This window comes from Oncorhynchus tshawytscha, linkage group LG24 (genome assembly GCF_018296145.1).
Source record: "Oncorhynchus tshawytscha isolate Ot180627B linkage group LG24, Otsh_v2.0, whole genome shotgun sequence".
In the NCBI taxonomy this organism is placed as follows: Eukaryota; Metazoa; Chordata; class Actinopteri; order Salmoniformes; family Salmonidae; genus Oncorhynchus; species Oncorhynchus tshawytscha.
The window spans coordinates 24,408,342-24,428,883 of record NC_056452.1 but is presented as its reverse complement, the minus strand read 5'-3'; the positions used below and the strand labels follow the sequence as shown (position 1 = coordinate 24,428,883).

Genomic DNA, 20,542 nt, shown 5'->3' with positions numbered 1-20,542 from the left:
ATAAACGTAGGGGCTGTAAAGGTCTTCCTCCAATCTCACTTGTGGTCCTCTCTTTCCCATGTATCACTGTGATGAGGCTCTATATCCTCCTGGTTACAATTTATAATTCAGGATGACTGACTGTACAATATGTCAAACTTTCCCTATCAAAATCCCGCCTTCTGGAATCAAAACTTTCCCTACCAACATCCGACCTTCTGGAATCAAAACTTTCCATGTCAACATCCCACCATCTGGAATCAAAACTTTCCCTATCAACATCCCACATTCTGGAATCAAAACTTACCCTATCAACATCCCACAATCTTAAATCAAAACTTTCTATATCAACATCCCACATTCTGGAATCAAAACTTTCCATATCAACATCCCATGTTCTGGAATCAAAACTTTCCATATCAACATCCCAGTGGCTCATTTACTGTAGAAAATAAACTCACCTAATTGGCCTCAGACCCATTAGCCTCTAACCAACCCCATTATATCTACCTCAGATCATATTAGCCTCTAACCAACCCCATTATATATAGCTCAGACCTTATTAGCATCTAACCAAACCCATTATATCTACCTCAGATCATATTAGCCTCTAACCAACCCCATTATATCTACCTCAGATCATATTAGCCTCTAACCAACCCCATTATATATAGCTCAGACCTTATTAGCATCTAACCAAACCCATTATATCTACCTCAGATCATATTAGCCTCTAACCAACCCCATTATATCTACCTCAGATCATATTAGCCTCTAACCAAACTGATTATTTCTACCCTTTTCTTAACCCCAACCCCTCTGGCCCCACTATCCTCACGCCTCCTCTCCTCACCCAAAATCTCTGCACACCTAAAAGGTTGTTTTATAATTAAATATTTTACCATTTTATATTTCAAATGTGTTGAATACAATGAGTGTAGATTTAACTGTGAAATGCTTTCTTACGAGCCCTTGCCAACAAAACACAAAAGGAATAAAATACACAAGAATTAAGTTATATACAGGGAGTATCAGTAACAGATCAATGTGGAGTTAAATACAGGGAGTACCAGTACCAGATCAATGTGGAGTTATATACAGGGAGTACCAGATCAATGTGTAGAGGTACAAGGTATTTGAGGTAGATATGTACATAAAGGCATGGTAAAGTGACTAGGCATCAGGATAGATAATAATAAGTTATTTGAGGTAGATATGTACATGAAGGCAGGGTAAAGTGACTAAGCATCAGGATATATTATAATAAGGTATTTGATGTAGATATGAACATGAAGGCAGGGTAAAGTGACTAGGCATCAGGATAGATAAAAATAAGGTATTTGAGGTAGATATGAACATGAAGGCAGGGTAAAGTGACTAGGCATCAGGATATATTATAATAAGGTATTTGATGTAGATATGAACATGAAGGCAGGGTAAAGTGACTAGGCATCAGGATATATTATAATAAGGTATTTGATGTAGATATGAACATGAAGGCAGGGTAAAGTGACTAGGCATCAGGATATATTATAATAAGGTATTTGAGGTAGATATGAACATGAAGGCAGGGTAAAGTGACTAGGCATCAGGATATATTATAATAAGGTATTTGAGGTAGATATGAACATGAGGGCAGGGTAAAGTGACTAGGCATCAGGATATATTATAATAAGGTATTTGAGGTAGATATGAACATGAAGGCAGGGTAAAGTGACTAGGCATCAGGATATATTATAATAAGGTATTTGAGGTAGATATGAACATGAAGGCAGGGTAAAGTGACTAGGCATCAGGATATATTATAATAAGGTATTTGATGTAGATATGAACATGAGGGCAGGGTAAAGTGACTAGGCATCAGGATATATTATAATAAGGTATCTGATGTAGATATGAACATGAAGGCAGGGTAAAGTGACTAGGCATCAGGATATATTATAATAAGGTATTTGATGTAGATATGAACATGAAGGCAGGGTAAAGTGACTAGGCATCAGGATATATTATAATAAGGTATTTGAGGTAGATATGAACATGAAGGCAGGGTAAAGTGACTAGGCATCAGGATATATTATAATAAGGTATTTGATGTAGATATGAACATGAAGGCAGGGTAAAGTGACTAGGCATCAGGATATATTATAATAAGGTATTTGAGGTAGATATGTACATCAATAAGGGATCATAGCTTTCACCTGGATTCACCTGTGTCATGGAGAGGGTAGGTGTTCTTAATGTTCTGTAGACTCAGTGTATCGTCTTGTGAATGTTCATAGAGTCAGTGCAGATAGCAACCAATTAATGACCTATTTAGGAGTCTTATACTTTGGTGGCAGAAGCTGTCTTGGAGACTGTTGGTCTGAAAGCCGATGGTCCTCTACCGTTGGCCTCACCCCTATCCCACCCTCCAACTCTATTTCTCAACCGTAGTCTGAACACTCTGATGGAGAGGTCGACTACACACACACACACACACACACACACACACACACACACACACACACACACACACACACACACACACACACACACTACACTCTGTTACTCACAGTGAGAAGTTCTCGGGCAGGAAGCAGCGGTTCCTCAGTAGCCCCGCCCACAGCTGAACACCCACGATGCCGAAGATGAAGAAGACGAAGAAACAGAGCAGCAGGACGTTCCCCAGCATGGGCAGGGTGTCCAAGAGCAGGGTCACCAGGATACGCATACCTAAGACACACACACGCGCACACACACACACGTTGCTTTAATATCTTGTCAGAAACATACGTATACACGTATCAAAGCGTGTCTGGTATCATACACAAACCCTTAGACACCAATACACCCCCATACAGACCCATACATAGCCACACAACCCCCTAGACACCCATACACACCCATACAGACCCATACACATCCATACAAATCCATACACACCATACAAACCCATACACACCCATACAAACCCACACAAACCCATACACACCATACAAACCCATACGCACCCATACACACCCATACACAGCCACACAACCCCTAGACACCCATACATACCCATACAGACCCATACACACCCATACAAACCCATACACACCCATACAAACCCATACACACCCATACACACCCATACACACCCATACAAACCCATACACACCCATACAAACCTAAACACACCCATACAAACCCAAATACATCCAAACAAACCCATACCCACCCATACACACCGAAACAAACCCATACACACCCATACACACCGAAACAAATCCATACACACCCATACACATCCATGCACACCCATATACACCGAAACAAACCCATGCACACCCCTGCACACCCATACACATCCAAACAAACCCATACAGATCCAAACAAACCCATACACATCCAAACAAACCCATATATATCCAAACAAACCCATACACATCCAAACAAACCCATACAGATCCAAACAAACCCATACACATCCAAACAAACCCATATATATCCAAACAAACCAAATACACATCCAAACAAACCCATACACAAGCATACACAGTCTTCGTCTATATACAAGTGGAGGGAAATGGAATGTTTCAACTGCAGTACAAGTCCACACAGTAGGTTGTAAGAGTAGTATTGCAGTATGCCAGTCCGGTCTCTTTGTGCCAGAGTGTCAGTGAGCAGGCCTGGGGAGGACAGGTTAATAACTGCAGTAAAACACCACTCCTCTACAACATCCCCTTAAGCTTACCCCAGGGAGCCATGGGCAGTGTTCACCTAACTTTCTGACAAACATACATTTTCTCTCCTCCCGCTCCTGCCCACACACTCCCCGGGGCCATTGTGTGACTCCCCACCTTCCACTTTCTCATTTGCTCTCTTTCCTATCTCTCTCTCACCTCTCTCTTTTCTTCTCACTCTCCTTTTCTCTCTCTCTCTGCATCTCTCTCTTCTCCCATCTCTCCCACCCTTTGCTTACAGATGTATAAAATTGAGCACACAGCCATGCAATCTCCATAGACAAACATTGGCAGTAGAATGGCCTTACTGAAGAGCTCAGTGACTTTCAACTTTCAACGCATCATAGGATGCCACCTTTCCAGTTTGTCAAATTTCTGTGCTATTGCTGTGAAGTGGAAACGTCCAGGAGCAACAACGGCTCAGCCGCAAAGTGGTAGGCCACACAAGCTCACAGAATGGGACCAAGTGCATAGCACGTAAAAATCATCTGTCCCCGGTTACAACACTCACTACCGATTTCCAAACTGCCTCTGGAAGCAACGTCAGCACAATAAATGTTCGTCGGGAGCTTCATGAAATGGGTTTCCATGGCCAAGCAGCCGCACACAAGTCTAAGATCACCATGAGCAATGCCATGAATCGGCTGGAGTGGTGTAAAGCTGTGACAGTGGAGCAGTGGAAACGCATTCTCTGGAGTGTTGAATAACGCTTAACCATCTGGTAGTCAGACGGACCAATCTGGGTTTGAAAGATGCCAGGACAATGCTACCTGCCCCAATACATTAGTGCCAACAGTAAAGTTTGGTGGGGGAGGAATAATGGTCTGGGGCTCTTTTTCATGGTTCGGGCAAGGCTCTTAGTTCCAGTGAAGGGAAATCTTAATGCTACAGCTTAAAATGAGGGGTCTCCCGACCCCTCCTGTCTCAGCCTCCAGTAATTATGCTGCAATAGATTGTGTTGGGGGGGTACCAGGCTTGATGACTCCTTGCTGTCCCCAGTCCATCTGGTCGTGCTGCTGCTCCAGTTTCAACTGTTCTGCCTGTGGCTATGGAACCCTGAACTGTTCACCGGACGTGCTACCTTGTTCCAGACCTGCTGTTTTCAACTCTCTCTCTACCGCACCTGCTGTCTCTAACTAACTGAATGATCGGCTATGAAAAGCCAACTGACATTTACTCCTGAGGTGCGGACCTGTTGCACCCTCTACAACCGCTGTAATTATTATTATTTGACCCTGCTGGTCATCTATGAACGTTTGAACATCTTGGCCGTGTACTGTTTTAATCTCCACCCGGCACAGTCAGAAGAGGACTGGCCACCCCTCATAGCCTGGTTCCTCTCTAGGTTTCTTCCTATGTTCCTGCCTTTCTAGGGAGTTTTTTCTAGCCACTGTGCTTCTACATCTGCATTGCTTGCTGTTTGAGGTTTTAGGCCGTGTTTCTGTATAGCACTTTGTGACATCGGCTGATGTAAAAAGGGCTTTATAAATACATTTGATTGATTGATTGAGTATCCACATACTTCGTTTTTCTCACAAATTTGAATATTGTCTCATCTCTGCAACTCTCCAACAGGCTCGGATGGCGAAGGTCGAGTCATGCTTCCTCCGAAGCATTACAAACACAATCACATTAACAAGTCAACTAAATGATTATAATGTTATTTTTAATTGAACCTTTATTTAACTAGGCAAGTCAGTTAAGAACAAATTCTTATTTACAATGACGGCCTACCTCGGCCAAACCCAGACGACGCTGGGCCAATTGTGCGCCGCCCTATGGGACTCCCAATCACAGCCGGATGTGATACAGCCTGGATTTGAACCAGGGACTGTAATAACACCTCTTGCACTGAGATGCAGTGCCTTAGATCGCTGCGCCACTCAAAACCAGCCACTAGGGGCAACAGCGAGCGCTATTACCTTCAAGTAGGCTAACGGCTTCTAGGGTGTCGTGGATGGGTGTAAAAGCTGAGCTCTGGCGCCCAAGCTTGCATTGTCTATCCCAGTGCAGGCAACTGTTTTTTTTCTTCTGTTTTAAGCCTTTCCAAATTTTAACCCTAAAAGAGCAATGCCTGCCAGCCTCATATTCATCATCTCCAGCACCATACCAGTGTCTACATTATGTGAAAACAACACGTTTCTATGATCTGGCGTAAAAAGATAAGATGAAAGGTCTTTAAAAAGAAATGCAGATTAAAAGTAATAAGCGTTGCAACAAGTTTTTAGCCCAAGAGAGGGTATCTTCTCGCTCCCCACGTCACCTGAATCTCATAGTGTTGATGTCATCAGGTATAACATTTTTGGAATTACCAGTTGCCACATTTCTTCTATAACTTGTTCTCCATCTCCTTTTTAAATAGGGAGAAACATTTTTTTCAGCACTCTCTTCAGCTCTCTCTTGTCCCTCTGCAGCAGACATATGATGAGAAATATAAATATAAAATCACAGTATCGAATCGCAATACATACAGAATTGTGAGAATCGCAATACATCGAGTATCGTGATAATAATGTATTGTGAGGTCCCTACTAAGCATAGAGGCTCACTCCAATGCATTATACAAGACATGGGCTCAGTCCCAACGGTGTCAACTCGCTCCCTTTTCATTAAAACTGAATGGCCTTGTAGGAAACTGTGCCCTAGCTTCCGGCATTCTGCATTCTACAAAAAATGGCTGCTTTGGCCCAATGAGTTTTTCTGCTGTGTTGTTATGCTAGTGCAATAGCTTGTTGATGAGCCAACATGAGTCATAGGGGATACACAAGTTATTAAATTGATGCATGAAACCAATTTGTAAAAAAGCGAGAAAAGATGGAAAATGTGTAATGACAATTTGAACGAGATGTAATTTATCTTGCAAAAAAAAATATATTAATTCCTTTGAGGCATCGCTCTCTTGCTTTCTCTTCCCATTCTCACACACACACAAACAAACACCCCTGACTCTCTCTCTCAACAACATAAACATATCTGATTGATCATCTGATCTGATTGACATTTCATCTTGTACGTATAATATACATCTCACTCGTCCTCTGTCTTTGTGTAGCCTCCAGTTCCAAGCTGAGAGGCCCTACCATTTCAACATGGCTGCCAGGTCACTGACTGTGACAGGAGCCCATCTGCTTACAGGCACATCAAATTTGTGTCTCTCCTGTCAGCTCTGGCCCTGGCAGCACTGTGTGTTTACTGAACTATACAGTTTTGGAGGAGGGAGTTGAAACACACTTATCCCTCTGTAGTTTAATCCGTAGGCAATGCTAACTACCTCTTGACAAAGGATCTAAGCCCAATTTGCTGGCTAGTGTTGTTTTGATGAGGGAAGAAATAAGGGGGCTAACATGGGTCTACAGCAAAACTAGTATTTACTAACATACATTAAAAATGTGTTAGGGCTAGGCCCCTTTTTTACACCACTTCCTGTCTGAATGATGTGCCCAAAGTAAACTCCCTTTAGCTCAGGCCTTGAAGCCAGGAGATGCATATAATTGGTACCATTGGAAAGGAATCACTTTGAAGTTTGTAGAAATGTTAACATAATGTAGGAGAATATAAGACAATAGATATGATAGGAGAAAATGCAAAGAAAAACCTACTGCAATTTTTGTTTTTTGAGAGACGGTCCTCTTAGAAATATAAGAGTATGGTCATTTTGAAAATCATATTGGGAAAGCTCCCTGGATGCAATTCCTATTGCTTCCACAGGGTGTCAGCAGTCTATGTTCAAGGATTCAAGCTAACTTTAAAAATGAATAAGAAATATCAGTTTAAGCTTCCAGCCGATATAAGACACTTCTATGTACATAAATGTTTAAAATCCATAATATTTATGATTATTTATTTGAATTGCACACCCTCCAGTGTCACCGGAAGATGTCCCGCTAGCGGGACTCTTATACCTAAGAGGTTTTAACTGAATCTCTTAGTCTATTGCTTTGTAGAGTCTAAATATCGTGAGATGGTTACAGCAGGGGGCCTACTGTAATTGAGAGAATGATTTGACGAAAGGGAGATCACTGGCAAGGTGATGCCCTCATTCACCCCACTCACCAATGTCACCTCCCCATTCCATGTCCTCCGTTTGGGCGGCTGTAGTGCAGTATCCCGCCTGACACCAGATATTATCCCAGCTAACCAAGAACATCCCCAACACATTATTACACAACGTCTACTCTGAAGGGTCTAATTATGTTATGATTCAACATAACCATCATAACATTCCGTAAACATCCAAAATAAGCATCCGACTTCCTAATGTGATACTTGTCCAGCTAAATTCAAGGTCAAAAGATGACTTGTTCATTCTGTATTGTATTCCAGAGATGCAAAAGCCCCTGGGATAGCTTGTGTCCTCTGGGTCCTCTGAGCTGTCTTCAGACTCCATCACACAAAAGAAGCAACCGGTAGCCAAGAGGTGACTGTGCCCTCTCTAAAGCTCCTATGACCTACACTATCTCCACTACCTCCTTATATGGGCCTACACATGAAGTACCCACTCTAAAACCCCATTGACCTCCAATCTCCTCAATACGACTTATATGGGCACAGGAAATAATAGCAGCTAGGACATCCTCAGAACGGGTTTACTGTAATTATGTTTATCTAAAGCTGACTAAACAACAGACAGGAAGGAACCACGAGGAGAGGAGTGATGTGCGGTTCGCTCTGCATAAGAGCATCTGCTAAATGACTCAAATGTAGACGTAAATGACTCTTTAGACTCAAGAATCCCAATTCATTTTTCCCGAGGGACTTGGTCATTTTAGTTGTTCATTTGACCTGCTGGTGCTGGCCGCAAGGAGTGCTACAGCAGGACTAACCCGCGTTCTCCCGGCTCAGCGGCCCGGCTCAGCGGCTCCAGAGACGTGCTTCGACCACCAACTGTCTGTCGTATAGATCATGAGCATAGAGAAGAAAAATACAATTGTTTTCAACTGATAACTATTCGAATGACTCCACTGAGTTGACTATTGAATGTTAGGATGGACATAGCCTCTGCTCAGCAACTCGAGAACAGACGGTTTGGGGTGCTGCCTGGGTGCTGTATTCGGTGAACGATATTTTGCTTATCTTCCTCACGACAGTCCGCCAGGATTCATTCACAATCCAGTCCGGTTACGGCCACAACTAGATCTCATTTCAAATGTATCAAGATATGAATATTGATTGTATGACTAGCAGTCAACACGTGTACATAGTTTAAAACATGTGTTGACCAGCCTAAGACATAAATGACAGCACCCGTAGGGGTGAACGAGAGCTTTCCGTTGATCGTTTGCCCATTAGCAGATTCTGCATGCTGAGGGCCTCACTGTCTCAAGTGAACAAAATTAGTTCAAAGATTCATTGAACAAATCAGCATCCAGTAAAAAGAGCCGAACTTCCCATCACGAGAGGAGAGGAGATGAGAGGTAGGTCAATGCTCTGGTGGAGTACTAGACAATGTGGAACCCCAACTCAGTTCAAACATGAGGCCTAACGAGGTGTGAAGAACACAATGAAATTCTCCATCTTGTTGATGCCAAGTCGATAACAATGTGAGAGTACGGGGGGTTAAGGGTGTGTGTGCTGTGTAAGTGTGCACATGTCTTGCGTGCATGTGTGTTTTCACGTGCAATTGTGCGTCCATACATCCATGTGCGCTGGTGTGTGTACACGTGTTGTGTGCGTGGGTTTGAGCAAGCACGTTGCTAACACCAATTCGATAACCATGTGGGGAAAGGGCTTAACAATGAGTGTGATGTCTCTGATAGGCCTATTCCAGAGCAGAGCTCATTACAAAGACTAGGATGGGAGTCCCTGGAGCAGTGGAGCCCTAGAACCCTGGAGCACTGGAGCAGTGGAGCACTGGAGCAGTGGAGCCCTGGAGCAGTGGAGCCCTGGAGCAGTGGAGCAGTGGAGCCCTAGAACCCTGGAGCAGTGGAGCAGTGGAGCCCTAGAACCCTGGAGCACTGGAGCAGTGGAGCCCTGGAGCAGTGGAGCCCTGGAGCAGTGGAGCCCTAGAACCCTGGAGCAGTGGAGCCCTAGAACCCTGGAGCAGTGGAGCAGTGGAGCAGTGGAGCCCTAGAACCCTGGAGCCCTGGAGTAGTAGAGCAGTGGAGCAGTGGAGCCCTAGAGCCCTGGAGCAGTGGAGCAGTGGAGCCATAGAACCCTGGAGCCCTGGAGTAGTAGAGCAGTGGAGCAGTGGAGCCCTAGAGCCCTGGAGCAGTGGGCAGTGGAGCAGTGGAGCAGTGGAGCCATAGAACCCTGGAGCCCTGGAGTAGTAAAGCAGTGGAGCAGTGGAGCCCTAGAACCCTGGAGCCCTGGAGTAGTAGAGCAGTGGAGCAGTGGAGCCCTAGAGCCCTGGAGCAGTGGAGCAGTGGAGCCATAGAACCCTGGAGCAGTGGAGCAGTGGAGCCATAGAACCCTGGAGCAGTGGAGCCATAGAACCCCAGTGGAGCAGTGGAGCCCTAGAACCCTGGAGCAGTGGAGCTGTGGAGCCCTAGAGCCCTGGAGCAGTGGTGCAGTGGAGCCATAGAACCCTGGAGCAGTGGAGCAGTGGAGCAATAGAACCCTGGAGCAGTGGAGCTGTGGAGCCCTAGAGCCCTGGAGCAGTGGTGCAGTGGATCCATAGAACCCTGGAGCAGTGGAGCAGTGGAGCCCTAGAGCCCTGGAGCAGTGGAGCTGTGGAGCCCTAGAGCCCTGGAGCAGTGGTGCAGTGGAGCCATAGAACCCTGGAGCAGTGGAGCAGTGGAGCCCTAGAGCCCTGGAGCAGTGGAGCAGTGGAGCCATAGAACCCTGGAGCAGTGGAGCAGTGGAGCCATAGAACCCTGGAGCAGTGGAGCAGTGGAGCCATAGAACCCTGGAGCAGTGGAGCAGTGGAGCCATAGAACCCTGGAGCAGTGGAGCAGTGGAGCAGTGGAGCCCTAGAACCCTGGAGCAGTGGAGCAGTGGAGCCCTAGAGCCCTGGAGCAGTGGAGCAGTGGAGCCATAGAACCCTGGAGCAGTGGAGCAGTGGAGCAGTGGAGCCCTAGAACCCTGGAGCAGTGGAGCAGTGGAGCCCTAGAACCCTGGAGCAGTGGAGCTGTGGAGCCCTAGAGCCCTGGAGCAGTGGAGCAGTGGAGCCATAGAACCCTGAAGCAGTGGAGCAGTGGAGCCCTAGAACCCTGGAGCAGTGGAGCAGTGGAGCCCTATAACCCTGGAGCAGTGGAGCAGTGGAGCCCTAGAACCCTGGATCAGTAAAGCAGTGGAGCAGTGGAGCCCTAGAACCCTGGAGCAGTGGAGCACTGGAGCCCTAGAACCCTGGAGCAGTGGAGCCCTAGAGCCCTGGAGCAGTGGAGCAGTGGAGCCCTAGAGCCCTGGAGCAGTGGAGCCCTAGAACCCTGGAGCAGTGGAGCCCTAAAACCCTGGAGCAGTGGAGCACTGGAGCCCTAGAACCCTGGAGCAGTGGAGCCCTAAAACCCTGGAGCAGTGGAGCCTAGAACCCTGGAGCAGTGGAGCCCTAAAACCATGGAGCACTGGAATCCTGGAGCACTGGAGCAGTGGAGCCCTAGAACCCTGGAGCAGTGGAGCACTAGAGCCCTAGAACCCTGGAGCAGTGGAGCAGTGGAGCAGTGGAGCCCTAAAACCCTGGAGCAGTGGAGCAGTGGAGCCCTAGAACCCTGGAGCAGTGGAGCAGTGGAGTCCTAAAACCCTGGAGCAGTGGAGCAGTGGAGCCCTAGAACCCTGGAGCAGTGGAGCAGTGGAGCCCTAGAACCCTGGAGCAGTGGAGCCCTAGAACCCTGGAGCCCTGGAGAAGTGGAGCCCTGGAGAAGTGGAGCAGTGGAACCTTGAATCCATGAATCTCTGGACCCCAGAACCCTGGAGCACTGGAGCCCTGGAACCTTAGAGCCTTGGAGCAGTGGAGCCCTAGAGCCCTGAAGTAGTGGATCCCTGGAGCACTGGAGCACTGGAGCAGTGGCCTGTACGTCTGTGATAACTACATTCTTATGTTGCAGCATGCCTATCAACCATGATACTCTCGGTCGGATGGTGCTTGGTTCTGGACATGACATTTCCAGAGGGAGTGGCTTGTTTATGGTCATGTTCCTACCTCACTCCCCTTTCGATCACTCCCTCCCTTTCTCGCTCTCTTTATTTTGACATTCACTCACAACAGTCCAATTACCACCAGCGAAAGTGACCTTCCACACACAAACACACACACACATCATCTGTTACTTGACACTAATGAACCTTTAGCTGACCTCAGCAGTAGTGAGAGAGAATGACAGTGACTCACTCAGGAATTAAACGTCAGGGTGGACATTGCTAGGAGTGTGTGTGTGTGGGTGTGTGGGTGTGTGGGTGTATGTGTGCGTACATTCAAGTGTGTGCGTGAACATGTATGCATACCTGCATTCAAGTGTTTGTGTGTGTGTGTGTGTGTGTGTGTGTACAGGTACCACTGCAGCCAAAGACAGCCCTCTAACTACCCCCTGGTTTGAGTAGAGGACGTTAGCATAATAGCCAATCAGATGGCAGTGAGGCAGCTGTCATTGGTGTCAGTGATGGGCTCTTGTCTAAGGGGGAGGGAATGTATCTCTCATCTCTCTAGGTGGCCTGCTGCGTCCCAACATCATTCAAACTACAGTAAGTAGACTTGAGCAGAGGGAGAGAGTGTGTGTCTGGGGTGTATGCGTGCGTGGGTCTGCGCGTCTGTCTGCGTATCTGTCTGTCTGCGTGTCTCTCTGCGTGTCTCTCTGCGTGTTTGTCTGTCTGCGTGTCTGTCTGCGTGTCTGTCTGTCTGCGTGTCTGTCTGCGTGTCTGTCTGTCTGTCTGTCTGTCTGTCTGTCTGTCTGTCTGTCTGTCTGTCTGTCTGTCTGTCTGTCTGTCTGTGTATATGTCTGTCTGTGCCTGTGTATATGCCTGTCTGCATGTCTGTCTGCGTATCTGTCTGTCTGCGTGTCTGTCTGCGTGTCTGTCTGTCTGCGTGTCTGTCTGTCTGTGTGCCTGTGTATATGTCTGTGTGTGTGTGTCTGTGTATATGTCTGTCTGTGTGCCTGTGTATATGTCTGTGTGTGTCTGTCTATGTGCCTGTCTGTGTGCCTGTGTATATGTCTGTGTGTGTCTGTCTGTGCAGTCCAGACCTGATACATTTGCGGTACTGTAATACACTCACGACTTCTAGTGAAAAGTTGGAGAAGCAGAGACAAACAATCAAGCTGTAATTGACAGAATCAGCAATAACATTTGATGGAGCAGCCATTATGGTGAGGGAAGGCTGACCTACAGTAGGCATAGAGACTTGAGTGAAGGAAAAGTATTGTAGTAGTAGTACTGTACAATCAGTTTAAAAAATATATATTGATATTCCAATATCATTTCAGTTTTGAAAACAACTCAGCTTTTTAACCCTGTTGACATCATCTCCATGGTGGATGTATTCATTTTGAGCATCTCAACCCTGGAGACCGCAGAGGGACTGGAGAGGGACTGGAGAGGGACTGGAGAGGGACTGGAGAGGGACTGGAGAGGGACTGGAGAGGGGCTGGAGAGGGACTGGAGAGGGGCTGGAGATGAACTGGAGAGGGACTGGAGAGGGACTGGAGAGTGACAGCAGAGGGACTGGAGAGGGACTGGAGATGGACAGCGGAGGGACTGAGAGGGAGGAACTGGAGAGGGACTGGAGAGGGACGGAGAGGGGCTGGAGAGGGACTGGAGAGGGGCTGGAGAGGAGCTGGAGAGGGACTGGAGATGGACCGGAAAGGGACTGGAGAGGGGCTGGAGATGGACTGGAGAGGGGCTGGAGGGAGGGATTGGAGAGGGACTGGAGAGGGACTGGAGATGGACTGGAGAGGACTGGAGATGGGAGGGACTGGAGAGGGGCTGGAGAGGGGCTAGAGAGGGGGACTAGAGAGGGGCTGGAGAGGGACTGGAGAGGGTCTGGAGAGGGATTGGAGAGGGACTGGAGAGGGACTGGAGATGGACTGGAGAGGGACTGGAGAGGGGTTGGAGAGGGGCTGGAGAGGGACTAGAGAGGGGCTGGAGAGGGACTGGAGAGGGGCTGGAGAGGGACTGAGAGAGGGACAGGAGATGGACTGGAGAGGGACTGTAGAGGGACTGCAGAGGGGCTGGAGAGGGACTGGAGAGGGACTGGAGATGGACTGCAGAGGGACTGGAGAGGGGCTGGAGAGGGACTGGAGCGGGACTGGAGAGGGACCGGAGAGGGACTAGAGAGGGACTGGAGATGGACTGGAGAGGGACTGGAGAGGGACTGGAGAGGGACTGGAGATGGACAGCGGAGGGACTGGAGAGGGGCTGGAGAGGGGCCGGAGAGGGGCCGGAGAGGGACCGGAGAGGGTTGCATACATCAACAAAGTACTGAATGGGCTGCATACATCAACACAGTACTGAATGGGCTGCACACATCAACACAGTAACAGTACTGAATGGGCTGCATACATCAACACAGTAACAGTAATATGTTTATTAGAGAATGCAATTCAATCTGGACTCATTAAAGACTAATGGGGAGCATGGTGGAGAAAGAAAGATGGAGGAAGAGAGAGAGAGAGAGAGAGACACACAACTCATCAGAAGGGGCACACTGCCCTCCAGGCCACCTACAGCATCCGATGTCACAGGAAGTCCAAAAAGATCATCAAGGACATCAACCATCTGAGCCACAGCCTGTTCACCCCGCTATCATCCAGAAGGCGAGGTCAGTACAGGTGCATCAAAGCAGGGACCGAGAGACTGAAAAACAGCTTCTATCTCATGGCCATCAGACTTACAGGCCTCCACCCAGTACCCTGCCCTGAACTTAGTCACTGTCACTAGCCTGCCTCCACCCAGTACCCTGACCTGAACTTTAGTCACTGGCACTAGCCGGCTACCACCCAGTACCCTGCCCTGAACTTAGTCACTGTCACTAGCCTGCCTCCACCCAGTGCCCTGACCTGAACTTAGTCACTGTCACTAGCCTGCCTCCACCCAGTACCCTGACCTGAACTTTAGTCACTGTCACTAGCCTGCCTCCACCCAGTACCCTGACCTGAACTTAGTCACTGGCACTAGCCTGCCTCCACCCAGTACCCTGCCCTGAATATTAGTCAGTGTTCTAGCTAGCCTCCACCCAGTACCCTGCCCTGAACTTAGTCACTGGCACTAGCCGGCTACCACCCAGTACCCTGCCCTGAACTTAGTCACTGGCACTAGCTGGCCACCACCCAGTACCCTGCCCTGAACTTAGTCTCTGTCACTAGCCGGCTACCACCCAGTACCCTGCCCTGAACTTAGTCACTGTCACTAGCCGGCTACCACCCAGTACCCTGCCCTGAACTTAGTCACTGTCACTAGCCGGCTACCACCCAGTACCCTGCCCTGAACTTAGTCACTGGCACTAGCCGGCTACCACCCAGTTACTCATCCCTGCACCTTAGAGGCTGCTGCCCTATGTACTGTACATAGACATGGAACACTGGTCACTTTAATGTTTACATACTGTTTTACTCATTTCATATATATATTCTAGTCAATGTCACTTTGACACTGCTCATCCTAATATGTGGCCCGATTCAGGAAACACATGTCACGACTTCACAGGACAGCTGTTTGAACGTTTAAACCAATGTTTCCATCAAAATGTGTTTTGGGGCAGAAATGCCTTGTTGAACATGTCAACTTTTCATGTGCCTTGATGTCGAACTTGTACGCCATCTGTAAATATGAAAAACAATTGTTAAATTAGGAGCCTAGTTGGTTTAGCCACAGAAAAAGTGGGCAACCTTTCTGCTAGCCATGATTGGCTGAGATAATGAGTGGGCTGGATATGCCGAGAGATCAGTTTGGATTGGTCTACCGTATAGCTCACGTCTGTCTATTAGAGCTGGTCAGTATGTTTAGATAATCATGTCGAATGCGGATTTAAAAAAAAATATGTATTGCTTAGTAAAACTGCATAAACCTAATGTAAAGTGTACAGTTAGCTAGCTAACGTTAGCTGACTGGCTCGCGAGCTAACGTTATGTATATGCTTTCCACTTTCTGGAGAACCGAGTTTTGAAATCAGTGGAATTGGAGTATAATAGCTAAGGAGATGGAAGAAAACACCAGTCTGGATTACATCATCAAAATAAGGCGACCATGAACTGCATCAGACACGAGACGCGTCCAACCCTGATGTATACTGGAAAGATTATCACATATTACACATTTCTAATTTTGACAGAAAGTTGTTTAATTGCAAGTGTACTGTTAGCTAGCTAACGTTACGTCATGTGTTGGGACTCATTGTTTACCTGGCTAGCTATCTAGCTACATGTCTTAACACGAAACCACAGAGATAGCGATAGGGCGAGTAATGTTCAGTGAGCTATTCTCTCTCTCTTAGATGTCTGGATGTACCTGGCAAGTTTGTACAGAACAGTGGATCAACCCTTAAAGAGGTGTGTGGGGCTAAGGCTTAAGAGGGTGTGAACAATGCTGAATGGGTGTAGACAAAGAAGGACTCTCCAATAGTAGGACCAAAACATTGAAAGACGGTTTTCACAAAAGTGAGTACAAGTTGATCAACTTTAAAAGCAGAATTACTTTCCCATTGTTCCTCAAATGCAGTGTGTGATTTACCATTTTGTAGCTCTGATTCTCTACTTTTATACAATGTAACAAGCAGACATTCAAATGTTGATGCAATAACATCTGCTAAATACTGTATGTGAATGAGACCAATAAAATGTGATTTTATTTGAAATAGAGAGACAGAGAGAGACAGAGAGAGAGAGAGAGAGAGAGAGAGAGAGAGAGAGACAGAGAGAGAGAGACAGAGAGAGAGAGAGAGACAGAGAGAGAGAGAGAGAGAGAGAGAGAGAGAGTTTTGAGTTTTTATAAAACCTTTATTTTTTACTCAAGTGTTAACATAAATAATGACACATTGCCTTTTCAGAAATGAAACAACAAATGTAATTCCTAAACAAAAATAAATACATAACATATACATTCAACTTATTTCATCAGCAAAAAATAATTTCCCCTCCTCTACAAAACAAAGCGCTCCTTCGTAGGCCCACTTCTCCTCAAATAATAGGAGATCTTTTACAGCTGAAAAGAACTCAAAATCTACTTTTATTCTTGCTTTCACTAATCCTTTAAAAACACATCTTACATCCTGCCCATATCCCGTTTCTATCTTATGTTTCCTACTCAGAAAAATTGACATCTTAGCTTGTCCCAAAATAAAATTTAACATTTGACATTTTCTTTTCTGTTGTTTACTATATTGAAACCCCAAAATAAAAACAGTGTTATTGAAAAACTCCCCTACAGCTTTAAACAAAGATTCCAGCATTTCCAATAGAGGTTTTATCCTCTCACACTCCATAAAACAGTGAAAAATGGTTTCTCTTATATTACAAAAAGGACATCCATCTCTAACATCTGAGTTAATAACAGATACAAAAGCATTAACTGCAATGATGCCATGTAAAACCCTCCATTGCATATCACCAGTACCCTTTTGTAACGGTGGCTTGTACAGTGCTCTCCATGCTGGCTTTACCTTGTCAATGCCCAATTTTACCCTCCATGGAGTGTCTTTTCTATTTTTCAATTTATCTTTATTCAACACCTTGACATACCCCCTATACAAGTCCTTCCCATTCACCTCATCCAAACCCACCTCCTCCAACCCTCTCAAATCCAGCAATAACGCCTTTCTTTCTGACTCTGGGATATTTGGTGTAATCCCTAGTTTTGGAAATGAAACATCTTCATCTTGCACCTTCTTCTTGTGGCTACTAAGCATACCCCATTCTTCCGCTGACAGAGCCTTCCTACAGCTCCCCAGCATTTGTCCGACAATCCTTTCCGACCTCATCCCCAAATGTTCTGCCACCCGTCTTCCATCCATTAAGGCGGGCCCAGCTATGGCCATTAACTGTCTTAAGGTGATGATTTTCCCCTTCACCAGAATCTTGGAGAAATGTGGAACAGCTGCAGTTGTACAATCCTGTCTTGCCCCATACACCAGAGGTTCCTCCAACAGCCAATGCAATTCCGCTGAAGTTCGTCTGGACACCTTCATTATGCTCCACACTCTGAGAAGGCCTCTGTAAAACGGAGGTACTCCCTCCCTAGAAATCTGGCTTCTATCAACCAGAAAAAAAGCCTTCTTTAAACCTAATCCTCCAACCCGCTGTAATATAAGACCTGCCACCCCTCTCCACACCACATTTTCCGGTCCATAAAGCAACCTTTGGATAAACTGAAACCGGAAAGCAGCAGCCCTACTAGCAAGATGTACAAGACCTTGTCCTCCCTCCTCTTTTGACAAATACAAAACACTTTGTGGAACCCAGTGATATTTATCCCAAAAGAAATCCACAATAATTGCCTGTATCTTAGCCAGAAGGCCAGATGGTGGTTCTAAAACTGACAACCGATGCCACAGTGCAGAGGCAATCACATTGTTAACTATAATAGTGCGCCCCCTATATGACATACGAGATAATAACAACCGCCATCTCCTCATCCTCCCTTCCACCATTTCAACCACCCCACTCCAATTTTTTCCATAGTCCCCTCATCTCCTAGGTACACTCCAAGATACTTAAAACCTCCCTTACACCATTCTAGCCCCCCTGGCAAAGCCATGATCCCTCCAGACCATTCTCCAATCTGTAAAGCACAACTCTTTTCCCAATTTACCTTTGCAGAGGATATTCCCCTAAAACGATCAACCATTAGACTCAAGCTATCCACCTCCGCTTGATTCTTCACTAGCACAACTACATCATCAGCATAGGCTGAGAGACGAATAGGAGGAATATCGTCTGAAAGGCACACCCCTGCATTGCGACTTCTAATGCTATTTAGTAGTGGCTCTATAGCAATGGCATATAACATCCCTGACATAGAACATCCCTGCCTAATACCTCTACACACTTTAAAAGGAGCACTCAAACCACCGTTAACTTTCAATACACTTTCAATGTCACCATATATCACCTTTATCATGGCAATAAAACCAGAGCTGAACCCAAACGCCTCAAACGTGTGCCATAAATATTGATGTTCAACTCGGTCAAATGCCTTTTCCTGATCAATTGAAATTAGACCAGCATCCAACCCAATAGCCCTAGAGACGTCCAAAAAATCACGAATCAGAGAAATGTTATCCCTTATCTGCCTGCCAGGAACACAGTAGGACTGATCCGTATGTATGATTTGCCCCATCACCTCCCTCAGCCTGTTAGACAAAGCTTTTGACAATATCTTATAATCAGTGCACAATAAAGCCACCGGCCTCCAGTTCTTCACCTCCCTCGGGTCACCCTTTTTGGGCAGTAGGGTGAGGACAGCCCTTCTGCAGCTTATTGGTAGTAACCCTCCGGTTAAACTATCATCAGCTACTTCTAACCAATCCTCTCCCAACATAGCCCAAAAAGACTTAAAAAAGTCAACGGGAAGCCCATCAATGCCTGGTGCCCTTCCATTTTCCATGCCTTTTAATGCAGTGTATAAATCCTGCAAAGACAATGGTTGCTCAAGCTCAACCTGAGCTTCTACAGCCAGATTTGGGAGCCCATCAAAGAACTGCTGTGTCACTGTTTTGTCCTCTTTGTACTCACACTTGTAGAGCTCAGCATAGAACTCTACTGCCCTCTTTCTAATTTCACTAGGGCTAGTGAGCTCTTGTCCAACAGCTGATTTGAGACAATGAATAATTTTTCTTTGTCCATTCTTTTTCTCTAAACCAAAGAAAAATTTGGATGAGGCATCCATTTCAGATACTCCCTGAAACTTACTTCTCACCAGTGCCCCCTGTGCTCTGATACCCAGCAGGTCTGCCAATGCAGCTTTTCTCCTCTTGAGGGCCTTAGTATGGCCTCGATCTCCTGTGGTCTCAACCAACGTCATGAGTTCCACTATTTCAATCTCTAGGGCTTTCATTGATCTGGTGATATCCTTGGTGACATTCCTCGTGTATTGATTACAAAATAGTTGAATCTGGATTTTCCCTATATCCCACCATTGTTGAAGGGATACAAAGCTGGCCTTTTGAGACCTCCGCCTCTACCAAAAAAAACTGAAACAGTTCCTGAAGTGAGCATCACTCAATAAAGTTATATTAAAATGCCAGTATGCGCTTTTGGGTTTTACATCGTTAATGAAACCCAACCTCTGTTATTAAACAATGATCAGAAAATCCCACTGGAGTTATCACACTTGATTTACAGACCTGAGATTGATGCTCAAAAACATAAAACCTATCTAACCTGGCCATAGAGATGATGTTCTCTCTCACATGTGCCCAGGTGTACTGCCTTGTTCCTCCATGTTGACTCCTCCAAATATCACCCAGTTCATTTGTTACAATGAGGCGTTTTAAAAACATCCTTGAGGCTATATGAGGTTCTTGATGATTTCTATCTAAATCGCTAACTGTGCAGTTAAAATCCCCAGCAATAAACAAATAATCTTCTTTGTTACATTTCTCAATGGTATTTGATAATGTCTCTAAAAAACATACCCTCTCAACTGTCACCACTGGGGCATATACATTTATCAGACACATAGTGATGTTTTCATACCTTGCTCTAACTTTTAATAACCTCCCCTCAACTACCTCTTCAACCTCATATGACAACGGCAAAAACCCTTTTGAGAACAAGATAACCACACCCCCACTTTTTGAGTTTTTATGACTACACACCACTGTCCCCCCCCACTCCTGTTGCCACATAACTTCATTTTCAAAATTACTATGCGTTTCTTGTAGAAAAATTATGTCACTTCCCTTTCCCCTAATTAACTCATACACCATGGCTCTTTTTTTAACATCTCTTGCCCCATTTACGTTTAATGAAGAAATCTTAAAACTGCTCATGGATAATAAA

The 20,542-nt window shown here is 45.9% G+C and overlaps 1 protein-coding gene across 1 annotated transcript in view; it reads right to left on the bottom strand.

Annotated features, from left to right (window-relative positions):
- The window catches only part of LOC112223333 (voltage-dependent T-type calcium channel subunit alpha-1G-like), a 79,832-nt gene that overhangs the window by 27,629 nt on the left and 31,661 nt on the right, over positions 1–20,542 (bottom strand). The window contains exon 6 of the mRNA XM_042305240.1: positions 2,532–2,691. Within this exon, the coding sequence (XP_042161174.1) occupies positions 2,532–2,691 (160 nt within the window). The remainder of the gene's footprint in view (positions 1–2,531; positions 2,692–20,542) is intronic.